The following is a 25,792-nucleotide window of genomic DNA, read 5'->3' as shown; positions in this document are numbered from 1 at the left end:
GTGTGAGTGTCCCGGTATATTCCAGCCTGAGCACGGTGATAAGATGCATTCTTAGTGTTCAGCTAATTCTCAAAAGTGGTGTTCCTATCAGTGTCTGTGAGTCACAGGCAGAATGGTCTTCCAGATCCATCCAATTACTGAACAAACATCTCTCTTCCAACAGACATGTTCTCAATGTCCTGAGTAAGACCAAAGAAGCTGCCAAGATCCTCTACAATGATCCCAGCGAGGGACTGGCCCTGGGGATCGCCAAAGCCTGGGAGCTCTACGGCTCAGCCAAGTAAGGGGGACAAAAAGTGGCCGCAGAGTCCTGCTTTAGATGCAGTATTCATGGCTGTAGCAACTGCTTCTTTGCCCACCATCATTAGGAAAGAAGGGATTTTTTTTCAGGAAATAGAAGCTTACACTTTTAAGTGCCAAGATTGTTTTTTTTTTTTTTTTAGATTTTATTTATTTATTTGACAGAGAGAAATCACAAGTAGGCAGAGAGGCAGGCAGAGAGAGAGAGAGGAGGAAGCAGGCTCCCTGCTGAGCAGAGAGCCCGATTCGGGACTCGATCCCAGGACCCTGAGATCATGACCTGAGCCGAAGGCAGCAGCTTAATCACTGAGCCACCCAGGCGCCCGTGCCAAGATTGTTTTAATGGGGCTTGGGGGCTTTCTTCTTAAATAAGAGATGCAGACTGTAATTGAATCTTCTCTTGTTGGCTAGAGGTCCTCATTATTCTTCAGTGACTGCAGTATCTGTCAATTACTGCACCTTGATGTAACAGAAGGCAGAGAAGCTACCTAGACTTAGAGAGGTATGGGAGGCCATTTCCTGCACTAATGGTCCCAACTGTTAGGTTTTATGCTCCTGTTCCTTTTCTTCAAAGATTTTCTATTTCTCTACTCTCAGCTCTTACTTCATACCGCGGTCAGTGTGCTTCCTGTCCCCAGACCTCCTTTCTGATTTGCTGAGGTTTGGGAAAGCAGGTGGTCTGGGTTGTTATGTAGTGTCTAATGAGCGTGAGAGCCTCTTTGATGAGTAAATGCATAAGGTTCAATTTAGGGATTCTGTTGTGTCTGTTTTAGCTGCTTAGAGGCATTTTTTGCTTCCTTCCTATTTCTCAACCGTGTTCCAGATGTATAAGGATGCCAGGTAAGTGACTTCTGGATAAATGAGGGGCCACTGTACCAACAGTTGTTGCAATGTTTACATAGCTTTAATAGTTAACCCTTAATGAGCACTTCCTAGTGCCACACTTTGTGCTAAGTACTTTACACAGATGATCTCATTAGATTCCCCCATCGAACACTTGGAGATAGAGACCACTCATCTCCCATTTTATAGCTGAGGAAACGGGTTCAGAGAAGTGAATTGTTCAAGGTCAAATGGCGGGTTGGTGGTAGAGCCCAGAGTCTACTGCCTCTAGAATCTTCATTCTTAATCACTTTATTGCCTCTGAGAGAGCCTCTCTGGGCCTGCTAAGCCTCACTAAGACTCAAGACACGTTGGACTCTGAGTATTTAGAAGGCATCAGATGAATACTTTATCAAGTAGAGTTCTTAGCTAAGTTGTATTTTAAGAGATGGAAGCCAGGAAGGAGTCAGCCGGGGAACTGCTGATGGACAGATGCTGCAGAGGGTTTCTCCAACTAGGCTGTGAATGACATGCAAAGACTCATGTGCCCAGAGCTGGGCTCTGGTGCGTAGGAGCTGTGGGCGCCTGAGCCGGGACTGGCTTCTCTCATTTTTTTTTTTTTAAAGATTTTATTTATTTATTTGACAGAGAGAAATCACAAGTAGTCGGAGAGGCAGGCAGAGAGAGAGAGAGGGAAGCAGGCTCTCTGCTGAGCAGAGAGCCTGATGCGGGACTCGATCCCAGGACCCTGAGATCATGACCCGAGCCGAAGGCAGTGGCTTAACCCACTGAGCCACCCAGGCGCCCTGGCTTCTCTCATTTTGAAAATCAGATAGGCACTCCTGCTCACCCAGCATGTGACCTTCACTAAGTCCATTCTTTCCTCCGAGCAGCAGTTTCCTCATTTGTAAAATGGGGATGATAATAACAATACCTAAAAGGGTAGAAGTGACCATTAAATGAAAGCATGGCTTTGAAAAAATGCTATGAAAAAACTTGGTAAGAAATAGAACAGTCTCTTCAATAAATGGTGTGGGGAAAATTGGACAGCAACATGCAGAAGAATGAAACTGGACCACTTTCTTACACCATTCACAAAAATAAATTCAAAATGGTTGAAGGACCTCACTGTGAGACAGGAAACCATCAAAATCCTTGAGGAGGACACAGACAGCAACCTCTTTAACCTCAGCTGTAACAACTTCTTAGTAGTCATGTTGCCCGAGGCAAGGGAAACAAAAGCAAAAATGAACTATTGGGACTTCATCAAGATAAAAAGCTTTTGCACAGCAGAGGAAACCATCAAATAAACTAAAAGGCGCAACCTTTGGAATGGGAGAAGATACTTGCAAATAACATATCTGATAAAGGGTTAGTATCCAAACTATATAAAGAACTTACATAACTCAACACCCAGAAAACAAATAATCCAGTTAAAATGGGCAGAAGATGTGAATAGACATTTTTGCAAAGAAGGTATTCAGATGGCCAACAGACATATGAAAAGATGTTCAGCATCAGTCATCATCATAGAAATACAAATCAAACTATAATGAGATATCACTTCATACCTGTCAGAATGTCTAAAATTAACACAGGAAACAACAGATATTGGCAAGGATGCAGAGAAAGGGGAACCCTCTTGCACTATTTGTGGGAATGCAAACTGGTGCAGCCGCTCTGGAAAAGAATATGGAGGTTCCTCCAAAAGTCAAAAATAGAACTATTGTATGACCCAGCAATTGCACTACTAGGTATTTACCCACATAACAGAAAAATACTGATTCAAAGAGATAAATGCACCCCAATGTTTATAGCAGCATTATCAGTAATAGCCAAATTCTGGAAAGTGCCCAAATGTTCGTCAACTCATGAGTTAATAAAGAATGAAATCTTGCCATTTGCAATAACATGGATGAAGCTGGCATGTGTTATGCTAAGAGAAATAAGTCAAAGACAGTACCATATGATTTTACTCATATATGTCATTTAAGAAAAAAAACAGATAAACACAGTCGGGGAAAGAAAAAGAGGCAAACCAGAAAACAGACTCTTACTGTTTTGTTTTGTTTTTTAAGATTTTTATTTATTTGAGGGGCGGGGAGAACAAGAGCAGGGAGAGGGAGAAGCAGACTCCCTGCTGAGCAGGGAGACCCATGCAGGGCTAGATCCCAGGATGCTGCGATCATGACCTGAGCCAAAAGCAGATGCTTAACTGAATGAGCCACCAGTCAGTGGCTTTTAACTATAGAGAACAAACTGAGGGTTACTGGAGGGGAGGTGGGCAGGGGATGGGTTAAATGAGTGATGGGTATTAAGGAGGGCACTTGTGGTAAGCACTGGGTGTTGTATCACTATATTCTACCCCTGAAACTAATGTTACACCAAATGTTAACTAGCTGGAATTTTTTTAAAAAGAGATTTTTTTTATTTATTTGACTGAGAGAGAGATCACAAGTAGGCAGAGAGGCAGGCAGAGAGAGAGGGGGGAAGCAGACTCCCTGCTGAGCAGAGAGCCCGATGTGGGGCTCGATCCCAGGACCCTGGGATCATGACCTGAGCCGAAGGCAGGGGCTTAACTCACTGAGCCACCCAGTGCCCCAACTAGCTGGAATTTAAATAAAAGCTTGAAAGACACAAAAACAAAAACAAACCTTGGTAAGGATCATTTTGTGGTACTTCCGGTAGTAGTAGTTGTAGTAGTAGTAGTAATAGTAGCAGCAGCTACCTTCTAAGAGTACTAGTTTCATTTTACAGAAGAGCATACTGAAGACTCAAGAGAAGTGGAATAGCTTGCCCAAAGTCACACAGCTAGTAAGTGTAGAATTTATGTCTGTCTGCCTCTAAAGCCTGCTTTCTACTGCATTGTTCTGCCTCCCAAGAGGAATGGTCCCATAGTATGGATTGAAAAACTAAGGCTCAAGCATTTATAGAGCGGGTGAATTTTCATCAGTTATACCATAATTTTTGAGAATTTTTTTGAATAAGCCTGGATATGATGTATGATTCCTATTTAGGTAATAATTATTCAAACTCTTTCAAAATATTAGTGCCTGTGGTTAGAATGAGTGAGGATAAGAAAGGACTCTTGGTATAAATTGTTGGGAGCTATGATCAGGAGTCCTCACTGCCAGCCAGCACACTACTGCCACTTTACCTTCCTTAACTAACAACTTTCCTAGCCCTGTTCCCAAAAGACTGTTCAGAACTGAAGGCAGGAGGAGGTAGAATATGTTTTCTGAGTCTCTGGCTATGATTATTTGCCAGAGGGCAGGCTGACTTAATCTGGGAATGCAGTTCCACTTTAACCTACAGCCTACCGCCTCCCTCCTCCGCCTCTTCTTGGAGGTGGGCCAGCCTGGGCTAGGTGCCACCTTCCCACCCATGAGCAGAGCAAATCAGGCTACAATATGAAAAGCAAGGCCATTGGCCCTTGGGACTCTCTCAACAGAGGATGGCTTATGAGAGCACCATTTCTAGCTTGTCTCTCCGATACCCAACTCAAAGCTAAGACTCCGCTCAATGTCATGTCTGACTTTAAGAGATTTCAGACAAGCCAGGAGGGGAGGCATACTAGGACCTGTATTTCAGCTAAGTGGAAAGGAGTCACACAGAATATAGTCCAGGAAGCTCAGTAGAGTAGAGAAAAGCAGAAACACAGACCACAGGCCAAGTACAGGAGGAAGGAATCCATTGCTTAGATTGCTGGGCCAAAATCTAGCCAACCAAGTTTTCCAGCAAATATCTATAGGCACACAGCAAAATGGAGTTTGGTACTCCATTACTGCTGAGAATTGTCCCTCAAGATCATCTGGTCAGAGACTGGACCTTTGATAACTAAAAATAGCCTGACTGATAGCCAAATAGTTCTCTGGCATTAGCTTCTCCCAGAGGCCTTGAGCTCCTGCTTCTTTAAGAAGTATGAGGATAAACTCATACTTCTGGAGTGGAGAGGGGTGGGGGGGAGGGGTAGCTGGGTGATGGACATTGGGGAGGGTATGTGCTATGGTGAGTACTGTGTATTGTGTAAGACTGATGAATCACAGACCTGTCCCCCCTGAAACATATAATACATTATATGTTAATGTAAAAAAAAAAAAAAAAAAGAAGAAGAAGAAGTATGTGGATAGCAGAAAGGAAGAGGTCAGGGAAGCCTCAGTGATCCCATTAATGCCATGGAACAAAATGTGTCCCCATGTACATCACAGAAATGGGTTCTATGGGATTCCACTGAGCTAGTCTAATATATCATACAAGGGAGTTGGGGGAAATTGGAGGGGGAGACGAACCATGAGAGACTATGGACTCTGAAAAACAATCTGAGGGTTTTGGAGGGGCGGGGAGTGGGAGGTTGGGTGAGCCTGGTGGTGGGTATTATGGAGGGCATGTATTGTGTGGAACACTGGGTGTGATTCATAAATAATGAATTCTGGTACACTAAAAAGAAATTTTAAAAATTAATTTAAAAATTGGAACTATTAAATTTTTTTTAAAACATACACTTTTATTATATGCTTTATAATTTAGTAATATGGTCGTTAGCCTCCAACCGCCAGCATTATTCTTCTATAAAATATTCTTCAGTACTTTCACCTATTTATTCTTTCAGAAACATTTTAAAATCATTATTTTTAAGCTCTTAGAAAAAGTCCCCTTGGGTCTTGGGGATGATTTTAAACCTAAATTTTAATCTGCACAGAAAATTAACATCATTGCAATATTTCATCTACCTAATAGAGAAGGAGCAGAGACGTCTCCCATTTCTTCAGGTTTACTAGTTTCAGGAAATAATGTGTTAACAGCCTCAGATATCACCTGAGACCCTTCTGATTTGAGAGAATATCTGCTCTTTCAGCAAAGCTGTGTTCTCATTCTCACTCCTGAAAGACGGTCGGATGGAGGGAGGTTAAGCTTCATAGCCACTTCTGCCAACTGTGTTTACTCTTTCCCCAGGGCTCTGGTGCTACTGATTGCTCAAGAAAAGGAAAGGAACATATTTGACCAGCGTGCTATAGAGAATGAGCTACTAGCCAGGTAAGTAAAGGAGGGGAGACCTCCAGATATGGCCCCAGGATCATGAAGATCCATTCGGAACAGAGCAGCCATTCCTTCTGACCTTTGTCCATCTTTTCCAGGAATATCCATGTAATCCGTCGAAGGTTTGAAGATGTCTCTGAAAAGGGGTCTCTGGACCAAAACCGACGGCTGTTTATGTAAGTGTTCAGGGAGCATTCCCCAAGGATCTGATAGAGGCTGCTTTGGGAAACTCATCCTGTCAACCATTTCCTCCAGTAATCCTTTCTTCTGGGAGATAGGATGGCTTAACTTTCCTCCTCTGAATTTCAGGGGTAAAATACCCCATCACCTCAGGGAAGTTTGGAGAAGGCTGGTCATGTTCTGCTTCTAAAGGGTCGTTTGAGAGGTAACGACTTTCTTTTTTTTTTTTTTTTTAAAGATTTTATTTATTTATTTGACAGAGAGAGAGATCACAAGTAGGCAGAGAGGCAGGCAGAGAGAGAGGAGTAAGCAGACTCCCCACCAAAGAGAGAGCCTGATGCGGGGCTTGATCCCAGGACCCTGGGATCATGACCTGAGCTGAAGGCAGAGGCTTTAACCCTCTGAGCCACCCAGGCGCCCCAGGTAACGACTTTCTTGGTAAGGGCCTTCTTAAAATAACCTTGGTTCAAGTGCCTGGGTGGGTCAGTTGGTTAAGCATCTGTCTTCAGCTCAGGTCATGAACCCAGGGTCCTAGTATTGAGCCCCTCATCAGGCTCCCTGCCCAGGGGGGAGCCTACTTCTCCCTCCCCCTACCTTGCTTGTGCTCTCTCTTGCTACCTCTCTCTCTCAAATAAATAAAATATTTTTTAAAATTAAATAACCTTGGTTTTCATATGCCCCTGGGTTCCTAAAAGTTTTCTTGCCCCTCTTCATAGTTGGTCAATTCAGGCCAGGGCAGTTGGGCTGGGTAGTCAGGGAGGAAGAGGAATAGTTCTTTCATTCTTCCATTGATCTCAGAGCTGCTCTCTGAGCCAAGGCAAGACCTCAAGGGACCTGGATTTGTGTTCCAAGCCAGGCCCTGTGCTTCTCTCCAGGGGGATTCCATTAAGTGACTTTAGTACCACTTAATTGGGTAGCATTGCTTGCAACACACATATTTAGATGTGGAGCTTTATGTTTTGTTTTGTTGTTGTTGTTTTAATTTGTGATTAAAATTAAGAACCTCCATGAATTTCACAATACCACATACTATTTTCAAAATATGATTTTATAACAAAGTCATTAATTTACTTTCTAGATATATCAGACAATATTAAAGAAATCAAAGGGGGAAGATATTAAAAAAGACAGTCTAGGAAAAAAAAAGACAGTTTATGTCTTAAGATGTCTGCGTTTTTATTCTGTAGTATTTCTAAGACTACAGGAAGACTACTAAGAGGACTACTTTCTAAGACTACTAAAAGGAAGAAGCCTTGGCAGAACAAAAGGGATGCACACTTGATGGTCAGATCGATTTTAAATATTCATGGCATATAGCCTAGTCCGTGCTCTAGCTCCATGACTTGGGCTTTGTTGGTCTTCTGCTGCTCTGCTACACATTTGCTAATGGATTATCCAGATTGGGAGCACTTAACAAAGCCTGGATTGATAAGGGAACTGTGCAAATTTGCAGTGCTGGGGTACACTTATCTTTCAAAATATCTAAACATATTTTCCCCACTTCTCTACATTAGGATGATAAACTTTGGTCATGAAACATACTTTAGGGGCTGCCAGCAGGTGTTCTTCTAAAAGAATAGTTCAAGTTTAAAAGTCCCTCCCTCAAAGGGGAATCCTGGGGGGCCAGCAATGACCACATGAAAATCGTGGGCATTGTTCTCATGGGGTTCTGCTTTAATGCCAGGAACTGGTTCTGCCAGCAAACATTGGGTTTCCTGGATAATCCTCGGGGAAGCCTGGCCATCTTGTCAGATACCGAGTTTGGCCTCTGGTCTCCACTCAAGGCAGTTTGTGTCTTGACTAGACTTAAAACTTTGCATCTCCATACCCTCACATCCACCATTTCAAAGAATCTCAACCTAGTTTCAGCTATTTTAAGTAGTATAAGTGTGTTTCGCTAGGCATGGCGATATGATTCCGATACTCAGTAATTTTTGGCCCTTTTTAAAAATTTATTTATCTGGTTTGATTCTAGTTGCCTTCTTATTTCCCTCTGGCCTTCCTAGATTGACTCTAGATCTGGAATATTCTAAAGCATTCCTTACTGCATATCTTCATGTTTTTACTGGAAGAAGTGGTGGTGTGGGTAGCTATTTTCATTGCTTCCAATGAACCCCGGTCTAGGCAAGCTATGCAGACTGACTTTGAAAGAAACCAAACTCATTTTGATCCATCTTAAAATACACTGAACCGCTGAACGTATCAGTTATAATTTAACACAGCAGCTTTCTCCATCCTGTGTTCTAGGGACGGCCAGGAAGTGGCTGTGGTTTACTTCCGGGATGGCTACATGCCGAGTCAGTACAGTCCACAGGTTGGTATTTTGTTAGACCATTCTCTGCCTCCTAGGACCCACCACGTTCCTCAGAGACCAAGCTCAGGCATCACAACAACCTGGGTTTTTCCCTGAGCCCTGGCCTCAGTGATCCTCAGGGAAATTACTGGTGGAACCTCCTATTCTCCCATAAGTTTTTTGCTACCTCTCATTCTCTATAAACACACTGTCTTCTAGAATCTGAATCCTCAGGAATCCGTGTTGCTTCAGCCTTTCATACTGTTTCTAGGGATATGCTGGCAAAAGTCATGTTTCTCAGGGGGAGAGCCCCAATTTGTAGCATTTAGTGATTTCTGTGGTATACTCCCATTGTGGCCAATTTCAAGCTAACCAACTTAACATTTCTGGGCAGAGTTAGAAGGAGTTGGGTACAATCAGCTCTGGCTAGCTAATGCAAACCAGTTCCACTGTACCACTGAACATTTCCTTCCTGCCAACTCTTACTTCTCTTTTATTTGTGTCAGAAACTTTTTCTGCCCACTCATGTTAATGACAATAATGATATCACCTTATCTTACTATCATACCATGTGGCTTCAAAATTACGTCCCACATCCATTATTTCCTTTAATCCTTACAACCACTGTGTGAGGTGTATAATTATCCCCATCATACAGAAACTAGGGTTTGGAGAGATGCAGAGGCTTATCTAATATCCCACAGATTCTCAGGCTTTCTGATTCTCAGTCCAGAGGCATTTCCAGTATATCATTATTCTTCTCCTGCCCCAAATCCACAGCATGGAGAAGCTAAGAAGCTCTGCTTTCACTTAGGAGAAATAAGTTAGAAAATACCATGAGCAGCATGATAGGGATCATGAGACTTTGGCTCTGCCTCTGTATGACCACAGGCAGGTTCTAGACGCTTTCTGGGCTCAATTTCTCTAAGTTGAGGAACTCAAAAAATTGAGGGAGCTCCTTCCAGATGTCTAATTCTTTGAATATATGATTCTCCCTAAGACCTGGTTGTATAGGAAGCAGCTCCGAAGAGGTGGAAGCTCTGTAGAAGGTCATTTCCTTTAGAAAGTGGTTAGGAGTGCGGGGAACTTGCCAACTAGAGAAGACAAAAACTGTCCATTACAGTTTAGGAAAATGGATCCAGGCTCCAGGAGAGGGCGTAGGGGAAAGGGCCAAAGAAATCTTTAAAAAGAGAGAAGAGATTGAGCTACCAGGGAAAGAAACTTGAGCATAAGGAGGACATTTTAAAGGAATTGAGAAACTCAGACCAGGTGTAGAATATGAAGATAAAATCTGCAAGGCTTAGTGACTTGCTAGGTGACCTTAGGAAAGCCCCTGCTCATCTATGAATTTTGCTTCCTTGTTCCTAACATAATGGAGTACTTCTTTGGGTTTATCTCTGATGTTCTGGGCACCTGTAACTCTGCCTGGAACATCAAAGGTGGCTGAGATTATTAGTGAAGACCAGGCAAGGGGGTGGAAGTGGACTGATTGTATCAAAGGGAGGATAGTGTGGGTGGGAGTGGGTGTTGTTCCACAGGCCTTAGCCTTCATCCTGCTGTGGGCAGTTTGATGTGGTCGGTCTGGAGTCAGGGACAGGCTATCCCCCCACTGTCAGAATGGGGACTAGAGCTGGGAGGCATGGTCCTCTGCTGTTAAACTGCCTCTTAAGCCCTAAACTCCTAGAAGCCACAGAATTTACCTGCCTCTCACGCCCCAAATTCCACAGCACATACAGCCTATGATTATGCACCTGCAAGGCCTTTGCTCTTATTATTCTGCTAATCTGAGTACGCCTCCCTATTGAGTCTGACCAGTCTACCTGACTACTCAGATTTCACTTCGTTAAACAATAACAAATAATTGTTGAGCAATTACAAAGCTCCAAGCACTGTGTTTTAGACACTGGGGATACAATAGGAAATAAGACAGACAACAAGAGCCGGAGCTCACATTTTGGTCAGGAAGATAGTCATCAGAAAGTAAGCAAAAATAGAAAAAAAAAATTTGTTTTGTAGTTGAGGGAAACTCTTTGAATAAAACAGTAGGGTGAAAAGATAGAGAATTATGGGGGAGCCCACATTAAATAGGGTAGTTTCAGCTGAGACTTAAGGAGGAGAAGGATCCAGCCATCCACTGGAAAAGCCAAAAGGAAAAGAATTCCATGCAGAAGGGAAAGCAACAAATGCAGAGGTGGAAATGGTATTTGTGTGTTTGGCCTGTGTGACTGGACTATGAGAATGGGATGGAGGAATGTCAAGAAACTGACATGGTTGGGGCGCCTGGGTGGCTCAGTGGGTTAAAGCCTCTGCCTTCGGCTCAGGTCATGATCCCAGGGTCCTGGGATCGAGCCCCGCATCGAGCCCCGCATCGGGCTCTCTGCTCAGCAGGGAGCCTGCTTCCTCCTCTCTCTGACTCCCTCTCTGCCTACTTGTAATCTCTGTCTGTCAAATAAATAAATTAATTAAAAAAAAAAAAAAGAAACTGACATGGTTGAAAGAGGGCAGAAGGCAGATCCTGAAGGTTCTTATAGTCTGTGGGGAGGAATTTGGATTTTATTTGGAGTACATTAGAAAGCTAAATTCATACACAAGTGTTCCCCCTCTTTCAAACCTCTTTATCCAATTTTTCTATACCCTTATCCCTTTTGTAACTTCCCTTTTAATAGTCATGCACCATTGTGCTAAACTCTGAGCTCCCAGAAGGCAAGAATCCTACATTTTGGAAGAATCCACATCTGTCTCCCAAAGATGTTGTGGTGACCCTGGGAGATAATGAAAGTGAAAAAAGAAAGCACGATACCTGGCACCTGAGAGATGCTCGACAAAGGTCAGCCAAAGTAAAATAAAATAGAATTTCTTTCGTTTTCTTTCCTCTGCAGAACTGGGAAGCACGCTTGCTGCTGGAGAGGTCACGTGCTGTCAAGTGCCCAGATATTGCCACCCAGCTAGCTGGGACGAAGAAGGTGCAGCAGGAGCTGAGCAGAATGGGTGTACTGGAGATGCTGCTCCCTGGCCAGTCTGAGGCTGTGGCTCGCCTCCGTGCCACCTTTGCTGGCCTTTACTCACTGGACATGGTGTGTGGGTAGCCTCTTTCTCCTACCACAGGCTTCCCAGGTGGCAGGAACCCAGAACCCAATGTGTTGGGGAGGCTGGAGCTGGTAGTGGGCTAGACTTGGGTTAGTGATGCAGTGTGAGAACCCCTAGAGCCCTGGGGAGGGGAACTGGAATCCATCCTGAGCTCATCAGCAAAGGGGAAAGGGGGTAGGAGGTGGAAAGGGGAAGGAGCTGAGCTGGACAGCAAGATTTGGGGAGTGTCTGTATGGGCTTTCCAGGCCTTCTGCTGCGGAGCCATGAACTATTGCCAGAGGAAGCTTGTTCTCATTGTATTTGCTGCTTTAGGGGTCTTGTTGGGGGTCACATCCAGACAGTAGCATCTAGTTGGAAGGGGCTATCACTCATCCCTTTCCTGCTCTTCCTCTCATGCTGCTCTGCATAACCAGAAGGACTGCCTTTGGTCTAGAACTGCTGGTGATTGCTCTGTTGCCTCCTGCCAGGGTGAAGAAGGGGACCAGGCCATTGCTGAAGCCCTTGCTGCCCCTAGCCAGTTCGTGCTAAAGCCCCAGAGAGAGGGTGGAGGTAAGTGCTTTCACCTTTGTGGTGCTGCTCAGTGGAAGGGGACTAGCAGGCTGTTACCAATGCGGATTGGCACTTGCTATGGACAGAGCCCCAGACTCTGGGGGACACAGGAGGAACTGACACAGGCCCTCATCTTGGACAGTGTCCCAGGAGACCCTGTGATCAAGTGCTATTGAGCACAGGGAAACCTGACTAACCATAATTGGAGGGTTTGGACAAATTTGGTCTGAGATGCCTGTGGCTAGATGGTGGGGAAGTGGGATAGGGCAAATCAGGAGGTTGGATGTCTTCCTGCCTGGTTTGAACTCCTTGAGGGCAGGGATCATGGCTGCCTCACACACCCAGAGAAGATGAGTTTTGATCTTGGTCTTAAAGGATAAGGAGGAGTTGACCAGGTCGGGAAGGAAGGAGAGCATTCCGTACAGAAGGAGCAGCCTCAAGTAGAGGCACTGGTCCATGGAAGTGTATGTTTGGGGATTGATGAGTAACTGGTGAGGCTGGGGTATAGCATGAGAAATGGGAGGAGGCAGAGACTTGGGCTAGAAAAGATGTTTTGAGACATCATTATAAAGGATATTGAAAATATATAAGAAATTGGATTTCATCCTGAGGGTGCTGGGAGTCCATTAGAGAGTTTTAAGGAGGGAAGGGACACATGATTGATACAGGATCCATGTTTCAGCCACAGTGGAGCTTGTCCTGGATGAGGGGAGACCTTGGTAACAGAACCACAGAGGAGGCTGGTATAATTGTCCAGAAGAGAAATGCAGAGGCCTGGGCTAGGGCTATGACATTGTGGAGTACAGATCTGAGTACACATCTGAGCTAGTGACATGTAGTGGAGAGGGAGGAATTAAATATGACTCAGGAATGCCTTTCACCTGATTGGCAGTAGGAGGATTCAGGAGGGGGCAGGTTCAGGCAGAAGTAATGAGTTCTATTTGGACATGTTGAGCTTGTTTTGGGAGCCCATGGGATATCCATGTGATGTCTAGAACAGTGAACTTAAGTTAAAGATTTGGGAGTTGACAAGTCATAGAATAATAGATGGAGCCTTAGAAGAGATTGTAAAAAAAAAAAAAAATTATGTACATAGAGGAGAAAACAAGGGTGGCAGATGGATTCCTTGGGAATCCCAATATCCCAATATTTAAGAGGAGCAGGAGTCAGTCAGTTAAGGAAAGCCATAAGCAGGCAGAAGGAGAACTAGGGCAGGATAGTGTGGTGGAAGGTGTGTTTGCTTGTGTAAGGACTCGCCTGTTAAAGTGACATTCCCTCTTTGGGAACCAGGCCTGCTCTGCTTCACTGAGCTGTTGTCAGGAACTAAGTCTGCTGCCTTGACCACAGAAGTGGGGACGCAGAGTGGAGAAGGTAGGCAGAGGATCCAGGGTGACTGCCCGGTGCCATTGCAGGTAACAACCTATATGGAGAGGAGATGGTACAGGTCCTGGAGCGGCTGAAGGACAGCGAGGAGAGGGCCTCCTACATCCTCATGGAAAAGATTGAACCTGAGCCTTTTGGAAATTGCCTGCTGCGGCCTGGCAGCCCTGTCCGAGTGGTCCAGTGCATCTCAGAGCTGGGCATCTTTGGGGTCTATGTCAGGTAAGCCAATCAAGAGGGTCTCCTTGTCAGAGGGTCAGCCAAGCAAACCTGGAGGAAGCAAAGGACAGGGAATAGGAATCCTGGGCTTCAGTCCCAGCTCTGCCAGTCCCTAACCATGTTACCTGTTTCCTTAATTAATAAATGAAGCCAGGCACCCAAGACCATCCCACATCACAGGGCTATCAGATGGAGCCCAGATGAGAAGTGTTTTGTAACTATAAAGGAAATTATGAGTAGTATCAATATGGATGAGAAAGTAGCCTTGGACTAGAAGGAGACCCCAGGGAAGAAGAGAATTTGGGTCCAGTTTCCAGGCTACCAGGGATTCTGGGAAAAGGTAAGTGGGGCCAGCTAGAGGATAATCAGTGCCTTTGAAAGGCTGAGTGGCCCCTGGATTTGGATTTGAGCACTAAAGAATCAGGAAAAGAAGACTGCTTGGGAATTTGTAGGGAATAGTTCCTGGTCCCTTAAATCACTTCCTGCAAAATTTGTCCTTCAAGATCAAGCAAGGTAGGAATGGCAGATCCGACCATGCTCTTGATCATAGCTTTCTCTCTATGTAATCTTTCCCTCTAACCACTTATAGCAGCTCTGCCTGCCACTTCCCTCCAAACCTACCACCACAGCCATCTTAAGAGAGAGGTAGAGAAGGAAACTTACAGCTACAGAACATGAAATGTGAGCCTGGGATCATGCTAAGTGCTTTTCTGTTTTATTTAATCCTTGTGACCATCTTGCAAAGTGAGAGGTTTTAACTCTATTTTAAATTAAGGAAATTGATATTTAGAAGGGCTGAGTGACTTGCTCAAAGGCACAGAGCTAGTAATTTCCCAGTGAGAACGCAAATCCAAATCTGATTCTAAAATCCTAGCACTTCCTTGGGTGTAGTGATTCATTCATACACTGCTCACGTGGGACCAGGAAAGGTTTTGGGTGTGTGGGCTGTCTTGGTAATGGGGTTGTGTGTCTCCTGCTCCCATTTCTACAGACAGGGAAAGACACTTGTGATGAACATGCACGTGGGACATCTGCTTCGAACCAAAGCCATCGAGCATGCAGATGGTGGTGTGGCAGCAGGAGTGGCAGTCCTGGACAACCCGTACCCTGTGTGAGGGCACAGCCAGGCCTGCCCAGACTTGACTTCACTCAAGAGACCTTCTATCCCTGTACTTGTCATTCCTCTCCTAGCCCCTCTGAGGGCCTTCCCTTCCTGCACCTTGGGAAGGCTGGTCTCCTCAGTTCGCAGAAGGGTGAATGCTGAGTACCTTCCCCTGGCTTTCCCATCTGAGGACCAGAAAAGCTGTGTTTCCCTGAGGTGAGATCTAGAGGCTCCTAAATCCTGTGAGGGTACCTGATTTGAGCTAAGGGTCCATAACCCTGCCACCCTCCTCTCAACCCCTCACCAGCCTTTCCAGCAGGTTCCAGTGTTTGATCTAGAATAGGACTGAGAGGTAGGAGGAGGGCAGTGAAGGGGCATAGCCTTTCCCCACTTCTGCCTTAAATAAAACTACATTGCTGATTCTGTGATTCCTTGGTGTATACATTTGGTGGGGTCGGCACACTTAGAGCAGGAGAAATGATCTGGCTATTATCAGAGTCTCCCTAGCCCTAGACCATAGGATAGAACCCTGAAGTTCCAATCTTTAGTCACTCACTAATGCTCCCACAGGATCATAGAAAATAATGCAGCTGTGATGGGACATCACAGGCATGAACTGGCTTCATTTGCTTTCCTGCTTAGTTCAGGAGCTTGCCAAAGCGCCTATGAGTGAAGCCCCCTGCCTGCAGATGCCCAAACCAAAAGTTCTGGAAGGAGGATATTGGGAGTATTCCTGAGGAAAACCACTCCCCTTCCCATCCACCACACAATTCAGAGCAGCTCGTAAGTATACAGTCTGTAAGATACCTAAGAAAACAAGTTACCACCTTTTTAAGGTCATAGACTTTATTCCTACAATCAGAACCTGGGCATGACTGGGGCAAGAAAAGAAGAGTTTCGTCTGAAAGTATCTCTTATGGGCAGGACTGTTCATGGAAGGGTGGGAACAGAGGACAAGGAAGACAAGTTCTTCTGGCCCTAGGAACAAAACACATTTATTCCAGCAAAGAAGCAGGTAGTCTGAAAACCGTCTGGAAACAGCCTGTCTGCACATCCCCTGAAGCAAATGGGTAGACAAACACTGCCATCTGGCACAAAAAGAGAATTCAGATCTAGAACAGAATCAAAGTATTTAAAAAAATAATAATTGTTTTGGGACACAAAGACAGGTGTTTCGAAGGGCAAATGCATACCCAAGATAAGTACTGGTGCTTCCTGAGAGAACTGATATAGGATTACAGAGCTGCCTCCCTGCTTCAGTCTAGACCCTCACTTGCCCTCTGCATACTTAACTTGGGTAAGGGACATGGCCTTCAGGTCCCTGTTCTGGGCTCCAAGGGCTCTTGCAGTCTAGGGGCACAGCAATCTGAGGCTAAGCTGGGCCGCGTCTCATCTATCTAGGACCCACAGGAAGTTGCCTCCACCCAAGGGCAAAGCTGGTCCTCGGTCCCAGATAGCTGGTCAAGGGAGGTGGTGTGGGTCAGCACTGGCCCTCAGCACTCCTGGATGGGGGCAAGGGGAAGGTGGGCCACACTTTGGAAAGCCAAGCAGGGAGAAGCCTGGGTAAAGGGCAGGTCTCGTTTACTGGATGGTCAGGCAGCGGTGGTTGAAGAGCTGGCAGATGACAGTTGGGTCAGCCACAGTAGAGGTGTCCCCCAGGTCGTGGTCATTCTGAGCAATCTTCCGAAGCACCCGCCTCATGATTTTCCCTGGGGACCACAGAATTCTGGTTACCTAGTAATAGCACTGACCCACTCCAGCCCTGCCAAAAAGGCTTCCATCCACACACACTCCACCACCACTAGGCCTTGGCCAATCCCAAACCCAATTCCTTGAGGCCTCTGAACATACCTGAGCGGGTTTTAGGCAAGCCAGGTGCATTCTGGATATAATCCGGAGTGGCAATGGGGCCAATCTTTTCTCTAACTGTAACCAAGAAATCATTAAGCATTTCCTCAGTACCCTTAGCGAGGCTCCCAAAACCAAGGCAGAGATGGCTTTGTTCCCCACCTATTTCATCTTCAAGGCCCTGCCCACAGAGTAATTTTTACAATCACTGCTTGTCTTTCTCTTTTTAACACATTGTCTTTTACTATCCCATTTTATTCTAATTTACCTTCGTGGAACTCAGACTCTAAGAATCAGCCCGCTAGAGTTTAAAATCCCACTTTACTAGCAGTGTGGCCTTGGGCAAATGATTGAACTTCTCTGAGCCTCAATTTCTTCATCTTTAGGATGAGAGTAACAGTAGGATCTATTTCACAGCGCTGATGATAGGGATTCAATGGATTAGCGCACTTAAAGTACTTAGCCCAGTGGTAGCACAGAGAATTCTATAAATGTCAGCCATTAGTATCCTAGTGGAGACTGAGTGGGAAGAGGACAATCAGTTCCTAAGGCCCTCTGGGATCCGTTCGTAGTTTGCGGCTTGCTCTAGCCTCTCCCCAACACCTTGCTGTGGTAACTGGGTCGTCAGGTCAGACCCTACAGTTCCTACTTAGGGATGCTCCTCACTCTGCTTCTTGAGCTCCTCGGTGAGGGTGGGGCTGAAGGTGTAGCCATCGCACAGGGTGACAAAGCAGTAGAGGCATTCGCCCTTCACAGGATGAGGGTGGCCGACCACAGCTGCCTCTGCAATAGCCTCATGTTCCACAAGTGCTGATTCCACCTCTGCTGTGCTCAGCAGATGTCCTTGTCAAGGGAAAGCAAGTGCCATGAGAGAGATCCCAGCCTCTACCACAGCCCCTGTTCCATTCTATGCCTCCAGGGCAGTCTTGGTCTGGTCAAATGGGGGAAGCCCCTTCATTCATTCCTCACATGACCTGCTTCAGTAGTCCCACCAACCCAGTTCCCCTCCTCTAGGCACATTCCAGTGTTTATCACTCCTCCTCCAAATCCTGTATCCAGAACGGAATGCTTCACTCCAAGCATGGTTTGTCTAGAGGACATCCTGGCTGGCTCAGAATGCTTTGGCTGGGACTTGCTGGGAGAGTAGTTTTAACTAGAAGGAAAAATGGCTCCTGGCCCTCACCAGATACATTCAGCATGTCATCAATCCTGCCAGTAATCCAGTAATAGCCATCCTGGTCCCGCCGGCAGCCTGGAAAGAGAAGAAGTGCACAATGTAATAAATATCCCACAGTAGGATACACGACCCACATCACCAAACTGCTATACTAATAGCCCCCAACAAGTCTTCCTGCTTCTGAACTTGCCAATGTGGTACAGGTTCCAAGAGATCAACACAGATTTCCACTTTCTGATATTCAGACTCTTGTGTAGTCTTCTTTCTCATTGCACTAGGGTAAGTCTGTGTAATCAATAGACTTTGGCAGAAGTGATGGTATGTCATTTCTTAAATTAGATTCTAGAAGACATGGTGGCATTCTCTTGGATGATCTGCTCTGGGGGGAAGTCCGCTGCCATGTCACGAGTGGAGAGGCCCATGTGGTGAAGAACTGAGGGTTCCTGCCAACAGCCACATGAGTGAGCTTGGAAGTGTATCCTCCAGGCTCAGTCAAACCTTCAAATGACTGTAGCCTCAACCAACAGTTTCACTGCAATCCATGAAAGACTCTGCATGAGAACAACTGGCAAAGCCACTCACAAATTCCTGATCCTCAGAAACTGTATGAGATAATATTTGTTGTTTTAAGCTGCCAAGTTTTGGGGTGATTTTTTTCCATGGCAATAGATAATTAATACACCCACCTAAAGTCTGTTCTCCATAAATCAAAGTTATTTTCTAAACAAGAAATCAGTTATCACTTCTCTGCTTACAAGCCCTAAAGATCTCCCCCACTGGACACAGAATAAAATCCAAAGTCCTCCCTGTGGCCCAGAAGGCCCCACATTATCTACCTCTCCAACTTCATGTAACATTCTTCCCTTTGCTCACTACACGTCAGCCACACAGGCTTTCAGTCTGTTCCTCAGACATTTCAAGTTCGTGTCTCTGCACAGAATACTCACTCACAGATCTTCCCATGCCTGGCCTCCTCCTCACCCTGGAGGTCTCTGGTCAAATATCACTGAAGTGAAGACGCCTTCTCTCACAATCCCATGTATGGTGGCCATTCCTTCAGACATTCTTTATCCTGTTACCTATTTGTTTTTCTTCATAGCACTTGTCAGCAAGATAAGCTTATTAACTTGTTTGCTGAATTTACTGTCTGTCTCCCCTTACTAGATATAAGCCCCATGGGAACAGAGACCTTGCCTACCTTATTCATGGTAATATCCCCCGAAATTAGATCAGTGCCTAGACATAGTACATGCTCAGTAAAAAGCTATGCATGAATGGACTGGTGGACAGGGATGCCTGGGTGGCTCAGTGGGTTAGAGTCTCTGCCTTTGGCTCGGGTCATGGTACCAGGGTCCTGGGATCAAGCCCCACATCAGGCTCTCTGATTGGCAGGGAGCCTGCTTCCCTTCCTCTCTCTCTGCCTGCCTCTCTGCCTACTTGTGATCTCTGTCAAATAAATAAATAAAATCTTAAACAACAACAAAAACGAATGAATGGATTGGTAGACAGAGTCATGGGCAAACATAGGCTCCACACATGAGGATGCATATGACATAGTAATACACGTTGCTACATGCCCCATTTCTTTTAGCACAGGAATGGTGGAAAGAAGAACCTCTTTCCTCATATATCACATCAGGTTGCACCATGGTGAGACCCTCTATGCAACACTCATTCCTGCTCTTACAGTCTTCTCTATAGCACTACCTGGATATTAGACACTGACACACAGAATATGTTCCTCTGTTTTTCTTCCCACCAACCAATTCTTCCTGAAAATGGAAGGGTAAGGTACATGTCAAGGTGGGAGATATGTGAAGGGGATGGCCAAGACTCACCATCTCCTGTTACGTAGTAACCAGGAAACTTCTTGAAGTAGGTGGCCTCAAAGCGTTCATGATTCCCATAGACTGTGCGCATGATTCCTGGCCAGGGCTGCTTGAACACCTAAGGAGTGGGAATGGCACAGTAGTACATCAGCTATACTGTCTCACTTTAAGCCTGGAGACACTGTCACACTCACAGACTGGACAATCACAGTTTTGCCCAACCTGATTAGAAATGGCCTGAATGTCCTTCCTGAGAAGTAGGACAAAGCACAGGCTTTGAAGATAAACAATCCAGACTGAGAATCCTCGCTCTGCTACTAACTGTGTGACCTTGGGTTAGTAACTTTACCTCTCTAAGCTTCAGATCTTCTGTAAATCACAGAAAATAATCTCAACCTCCCAAAGCTATTGTGAGGATTGGATTAATGGTATGTGGAAATTGCCTAGTACAATGTTCTGTTAGTGATAAGCATTTAGTAAATTTGAGTCTCCTCAGGAAACCAAGTCCAGTTTGATAAATATGAAAATAGTCATATAAATGTGAATAATTATTGGGGCACCTGGTGGCTCATTCATTAAGCATCTGCCTTTGGCTCAGGTCATGGGATAGAGCCCTGCATCAGGCTCCCTGCTCAGTAGGAAGCCTGCTTCTCCCTCTCCCACTCCCCCTGCTTGTGTTCCCTCTCTTGTTGCCTCTCTGTCAAATAAATAAATAAAATCTTTCTTAAAAAAGTGAATAATTATTGCCCCAATCAATAATGTCCTGTGGTAGAAGATCGAAGAGATGGATGAAATTCTAGGCTAAGGTCAGAAGGTGTGGATTTAACTCCTGTCCTTGTTACTAACTTTGCTCTTAGTAAAAGTAAAGTGGGATAGAAGTGGAAGGTGGGGGCTGATAATCTTCCTCCAAGTACTAACATAAAAATCACAACAGCTAACATTTGTTAAATACTGTCAGGTTCTATGCTAAATCCTTCAAAAGGATTATCTAATTTAATCAATCCAGCAACTTGAGAAGACAAAGGTACTATATAGCCCTATTTTACAAATGAAACTTAGGTTCAAAGGGGTTGGCTAACCTATCTGAGGTGACAGAAGAGGCAGATCTAGGATCTGAACCCAACCAGCCTGACTCTGGAGCCTGTATGATTTTCTACTATGTTATGAAGACTCCTTTCACACTAGAATGTTTGTCAAAGGAAGAATTAACACTAAGTCTTCCAGACCCAAAAAGGCATCATCAGGAATCTTTGAGCAGAGCCTTTAAGAGCCAAATTGGGCCAAAAACCAGAGAGGCAGGCTAAAGAGCCAGAAGATTTCCTCCAGGGTCTCACAGAGGATAAACCCTCAACCATGGAGCTTTAGCCACAAGCACCTACCAGTAGAAATTAGGTTCTAAACTCTGAAGCAAAGTACAGCATCCCTTGCTGTACTCTTTCCTCCCAACTCCTCAAAGACATCCAAGGGGTCAGGACCTCACCAGGTAGCCTTCAGCTTCACCTTCCAACTCTTCCCCAGACTCATTCAAAATTGCAGGAGCTACACCAAAGAACGGGAAGGTCTAGAAAGAAACAGGAGACAAGACTCAAGGAGAGGAATGAAGCAACTGTGACTCAACTCTTTACCTCTCCCAGGGACCCTGAGAGCCCCAGGTTCCTCAAACATATTAGTCTAGTCCCCTACCCTCTACCTAGGCCCCGAGACTCTTACTCCTGTCTAGCCCAGGACCAGTCAAGGGAACCTCACTCACAGCAGAACCAGGCTTCATGGGTGTGGCACCGGGGAGGGGGGTCAGCATATGGCCACCCTGTGGAAGTCAGAAATCAGGGGTTTAAGTCAATCTTCCCACATTGTCCCTCAGCCCCAGCCTTCTGAATCCTTTACTCACTGTCTCTGTCTGCCAGAAGGTGTCCACGATGGAACAGCGCTGGGCACCTACCACCCGGTGGTACCACAGCCAGGCCTCAGGGTTAATGGGTTCACCCACTGTGCCTAACACCTGTAAGGATGCCCGGCTATGCCTTGGGCAGGGGAGTGGGAAGAAAGGAAAACTCTGAGTACCATTGGGAACCAGGAAGACATGCCCCAGGCTCTTCTGCCCCTTCCCCTATTCTAGGCCAAGGAGTTGAACAATGGAATGGAAAAGACTGTACACAAAGGCCAGCCCCTAGCTCTGAGGGACACCCATGGGGCAGCAGCTGGGGAGGGGATCTCACCGGTTGACAGGCTCATCTCCAAACTTCATAAGCAGGCGGATAGCCGTGGGTGCTGTGTAGAACTTGGTCACCTTGTACTTGTCCACGATGCTCCACAGGCGGCTCACATCCGGGTATGTGGGAATCCCCTCAAACTGACCCCAGTGAAGGCTGGTCATTCCTAGTCCTTCCCAACAGTCCCTCACTTCCTCTGTCATAGCCCCAGGCTCAGTATTTTGCCCTTTCTGATACACCCATGTCTTCACTCCCTTACAGACAAGCCAACAGACATTCCAACAGACATTCCTAGTCAGTATATACAGCCCCTCAGAATTCCTCTTTCTCCAGGGAACAGGTCATTGTGTAAGTCCCTGTGTCCCTAGACCAAGTGGCCTTGGGAGACTGTCACCCAGGATCATCTTGTCCTCCCCTAAGTAGGCCAAGCAGTCAGCCATGGGTCCCAGCTCCCTTCTCACCAAAACACTGGTGGCACCATTGGCCAGTGGTCCATAGGTGACGTAGGAATGGCCGGTGATCCAGCCAATGTCTGCTGTGCACCAGAACACATCCTCCGCGTGGAAGTCAAACACGTACTTGAAGGTCGTAGCCACATAGAGCATGTAGCCTCCAACAGTATGTACCACACCCTGCAGGAAGAATAGGGCCTTAGCTTGGGGACTTGGGCTCACCCCCATAGACCACCAAATGTAGGCTGGGCAGAGCTAGAGGAAGATCCTCTTCATGGATTCTGGCCCTGCCAGCCCCCCTTTTATAGCATCCATCTCCTATCCCCTTTTCTCCATGTTCCCATCTCACACACCATACACATGCAAAGTCATCATTCATATCCACACCCTAAGATGGTATTTCTGAGCCACCTGAAGTACTCTCATATACACGAACAGAAATTCACTTCTAAACCCTACACAGGGGGCGCCTGGGTGGTTCAGTGGTTAAAGCCTCTGCCTTCGGCTCAGGTCATGATCCCAGGGTCCTGGGATCAAGCCCCATATCGGGCTCTCTGCTCAGCAGGGAGTCTGCCTCCTCCTCCTCTCTCTCTCTCTCTGCCTGCCTCTCTGCCTACTTGTGATCTGTCTGTCAAATAAATAAAATCTTAAAAAAAAATAATAAACCCTACACAGTACACACACATGTACACACATGCACACTTGCCTTGGGTTTGCCGGTGGAGCCACTGGTGTATAGAATGAAGAGTGGGTCCTCAGCGTCACACCATTCAGGCTCACACTCATCCTCTGCCTCTAGCATGAGTTCATGCCACCACAAATCAACCCCTTGGTTCCAGGAGATCTGCAGGGTTAGGAAGACAGGAATGGGCAGGGAAGAACTGTGAATACCTCACGACAGGAGCCCAGATATACCTACCTGGCACCAGGAGTTGGAGAAGTACTGCCAGGTGGAGGTGCTGGGGTGCGGAGGAGAAATGTGAGGGTGAATGTGACAGAGAACAGGGGCAGAACAGCAGGCTTCCTGGGCATTCCTCACACTTGGCTCCAGAGCTCCCCTTATGTAGCCTCAGGCTGAGGAGGACACCTTGGTTGGTCCTTCTCATCCTTTAGTTCTTAGCTTAAATGTCACCTTCATTGAAGGGCTTTCCCTGAACAGTATCTGGTAGATTCCTAAACCCGCCCTCACCCTTGATATTATTCTTGACCATTACACCCTATTTTCTTCCTATACGGTACATATTTCTAACTATTTGGTTATTTGCTTAATTACTATCTCCCCAACTAGATAGTGGGGAGTCTTTTTCTTTCTTTCTTTTATTTTTTTCTTTATCCCCAACACCTAGCAAAATGCCTGGCACTCAATACACACTCTAAATTTTGGGGGGGTGAATGAATATGCACACACAGGCCTACATACAAACGTATGTACTTATGGCACTAGTGGCTTATCAGCAGGGATGCGGACACCACCCAATTCAGAAATGCAAAATTAGTCAGAGCCTGCAGGTGAAGCGGGCACCTAGCCCTGTTAGTATTGAGAAAAGTCAACAGCTTTTGGTCCAAGCACCTTTTCCTGAATCCATATCTGCAGTTTCCTACCCTAACTCCGCCCCTACTTTCACACCACTGGTACCAATGGGTTTCCCATAGAAATATTTGCTTAAAGTTCCATTCAACAGAAACCCTGCTTTAAGGTGGTGGAAAAGGACCAATAAGGACTTCTTCTCCCAGCAGAGGGAGGCCCCCCATACTAGAGTATCTGTGGTAACTACTTTTATATCTATCATCCTGAAATTTTTCTAATCTCTCCTTAAAACTATTTTACTTTCCTAGTTATATCACCTTTTTGAACAGGCAGTTTTCAGAGTCTACTCTGTGCTGAATCCCAAGGTGGGATTCCCTGAATGTCTCCAAAAATTGCACTGGATCTCAATCCTAGTTCTGTCACTTTCTACCTGTGTAGGTCCTTGGGCAAGGCACTTTACCTCAAATCGTTTTGTTGTTGTTGTTGTTTTTTTTAAGATTTTTATTTATTTATTTGACAGACAGAGATCACAAGTAGGCAGAGAGGCAGGCAGAGAGAGAGAGAGGAGGAAGCAGGCTCCCTGCCGAGCAGAGAGCCGGATGCGGGGCTCAATCCCTGGACTCTGAGATCATGACCGGAGCTGAAGGCAGAGGCTTTAACCCACTGAGCCACCCAGGCGCCCCAAATCAGTTGTTTTGAGGATAGTCAATCTTTCCTTAATGGTCTCACAGGATTTGGAGAACATCAAAAGAAAAAGGCATTACCTGAAAAATATCATACCTCAAATTGTCCTGTGGGGTGGGAAAGATTGATGAATGACAGAAAGGATAGAATTTAGTTTGTTTCCACTGAACTCCTCTGGGAAATAAATTCAAGGGTGTGGAAATAGGAACTGTCTGGGTTTGCTTGAAATGTTACAAAGCCCTTTATATTCATTAGCTTCTTGTATGTTCAATGGCCATGGCTGGCAGGAAGCCAGGATAATGTAAGAGAAACACCCTACTCCCATTATATGGCTATATACTCATTTATTGGGTAGATATTTGGTTAAAAAGCCCCAAAGTGTTAAACACATACCTTGATAAGTTACAAAATGACTCTCCAACCACTCTCCTCTTTCTGTACTATCTGCCCCTTACTTTAGAGAATCTGAAGTATCTGGCACATAAATATCGTAAGAATGACAAGCCCAGTAGATCCTGGGTGGCTTAGCTGGTTAAGCGTTGGACTCTTGGTTTTCCCTCAGGTCATCATCTCATGGGTTGAGGGATCGAGATTGAGCCCCATGTTGGGCTCAGCGTGGAGCCTGCTTGAAGATTCTTCCCCTCTGCCAACTCTCCCCCTGCTGCCCACTTATGGGCTCTTTCTCTCTCTAAAATAAATAAAGTCTTGGGGCGCCTGGGTGGCTCAGTGGGTTAAAGCCTCTGCCTTCGGCTTGGGTCATGATCCCAGGGTCCTGGTGATCGATCGAGCCCCACATCGGGCTCTCTGCTCCGTGGAGAGCCTGTTTCCTCCTCTCTCTCTCTGCCTGCCTCTCTGCCTGCTTGTGATCTCTTTCTTTCAAATAAATAAAATCTTAATAAATAAATAAATAAATAAATAAAGTCTTAAAAAAAAAAAAAAAAGACAAGTCCAAACCAAGTGTGAGCACCATTTAAAAAAGAAGAAGAAAAAGAAAGGAGAGAAAGAGAAAACACTAAAACATACCCTATTTTTTTAGTGGAATAGCCATATGGGTCTACACATACATTGACACAGGGATACTTTTTTTTTCCTGCC

General features: G+C 45.6%; 2 protein-coding genes and 1 pseudogene across 6 annotated transcripts in view; 1 reads left to right on the top strand and 2 right to left on the bottom strand.

Annotated features, from left to right (window-relative positions):
* The window catches only part of GSS (glutathione synthetase), a 29,235-nt gene extending 13,838 nt beyond the window's left edge, over positions 1-15,397 (top strand). For 2 of the 3 annotated variants that reach the window (XM_082746164.1, XM_082746163.1), the window contains exons 6-13: positions 164-280; positions 6,076-6,156; positions 6,258-6,335; positions 8,587-8,653; positions 11,512-11,706; positions 12,187-12,268; positions 13,681-13,870; positions 14,859-15,397. In XM_082746164.1, coding sequence (XP_082602290.1) covers positions 164-280; positions 6,076-6,156; positions 6,258-6,335; positions 8,587-8,653; positions 11,512-11,706; positions 12,187-12,268; positions 13,681-13,870; positions 14,859-14,982 — 934 coding nt within the window. In that variant the 3' untranslated portion in view covers positions 14,983-15,397. The remainder of the gene's footprint in view (positions 1-163; positions 281-6,075; positions 6,157-6,257; positions 6,336-8,586; positions 8,654-11,511; positions 11,707-12,186; positions 12,269-13,680; positions 13,871-14,858) is intronic. The other variant, XM_082746165.1, reaches the window with a different exon arrangement.
* Positions 7,370-8,083, bottom strand: LOC309872255 (ubiquitin-conjugating enzyme E2 N pseudogene; annotated as a pseudogene). The gene has a single exon. The product of its transcript is annotated as a ubiquitin-conjugating enzyme E2 N pseudogene (transcript).
* Positions 15,398-15,797: 400 nt separating the features above from the next.
* The window catches only part of ACSS2 (acyl-CoA synthetase short chain family member 2), a 47,420-nt gene continuing 37,425 nt past the window's right edge, over positions 15,798-25,792 (bottom strand). For both annotated transcript variants that reach the window (XM_082746155.1, XM_082746154.1), the window contains 11 exons: positions 23,192-23,329; positions 22,495-22,665; positions 22,040-22,173; positions 21,712-21,844; positions 21,574-21,630; positions 21,304-21,384; positions 19,833-19,941; positions 18,001-18,069; positions 17,484-17,660; positions 16,821-16,895; positions 15,798-16,678 (listed from right to left, as the gene is read on the bottom strand). In XM_082746155.1, the coding sequence (XP_082602281.1) occupies positions 16,551-16,678; positions 16,821-16,895; positions 17,484-17,660; positions 18,001-18,069; positions 19,833-19,941; positions 21,304-21,384; positions 21,574-21,630; positions 21,712-21,844; positions 22,040-22,173; positions 22,495-22,665; positions 23,192-23,329 (1,272 nt within the window). In that variant the 3' untranslated portion in view covers positions 15,798-16,550. The remainder of the gene's footprint in view (positions 16,679-16,820; positions 16,896-17,483; positions 17,661-18,000; positions 18,070-19,832; positions 19,942-21,303; positions 21,385-21,573; positions 21,631-21,711; positions 21,845-22,039; positions 22,174-22,494; positions 22,666-23,191; positions 23,330-25,792) is intronic.

This window comes from Mustela nivalis (assembly GCF_964662115.1).
Source record: "Mustela nivalis genome assembly, chromosome: 8".
Lineage (NCBI taxonomy): Eukaryota > Metazoa > Chordata > Mammalia > Carnivora > Mustelidae > Mustela > Mustela nivalis.
The sequence above is the reverse complement of the archived record's forward strand: the minus strand, read 5'-3'. Positions and strand labels throughout refer to the sequence as shown.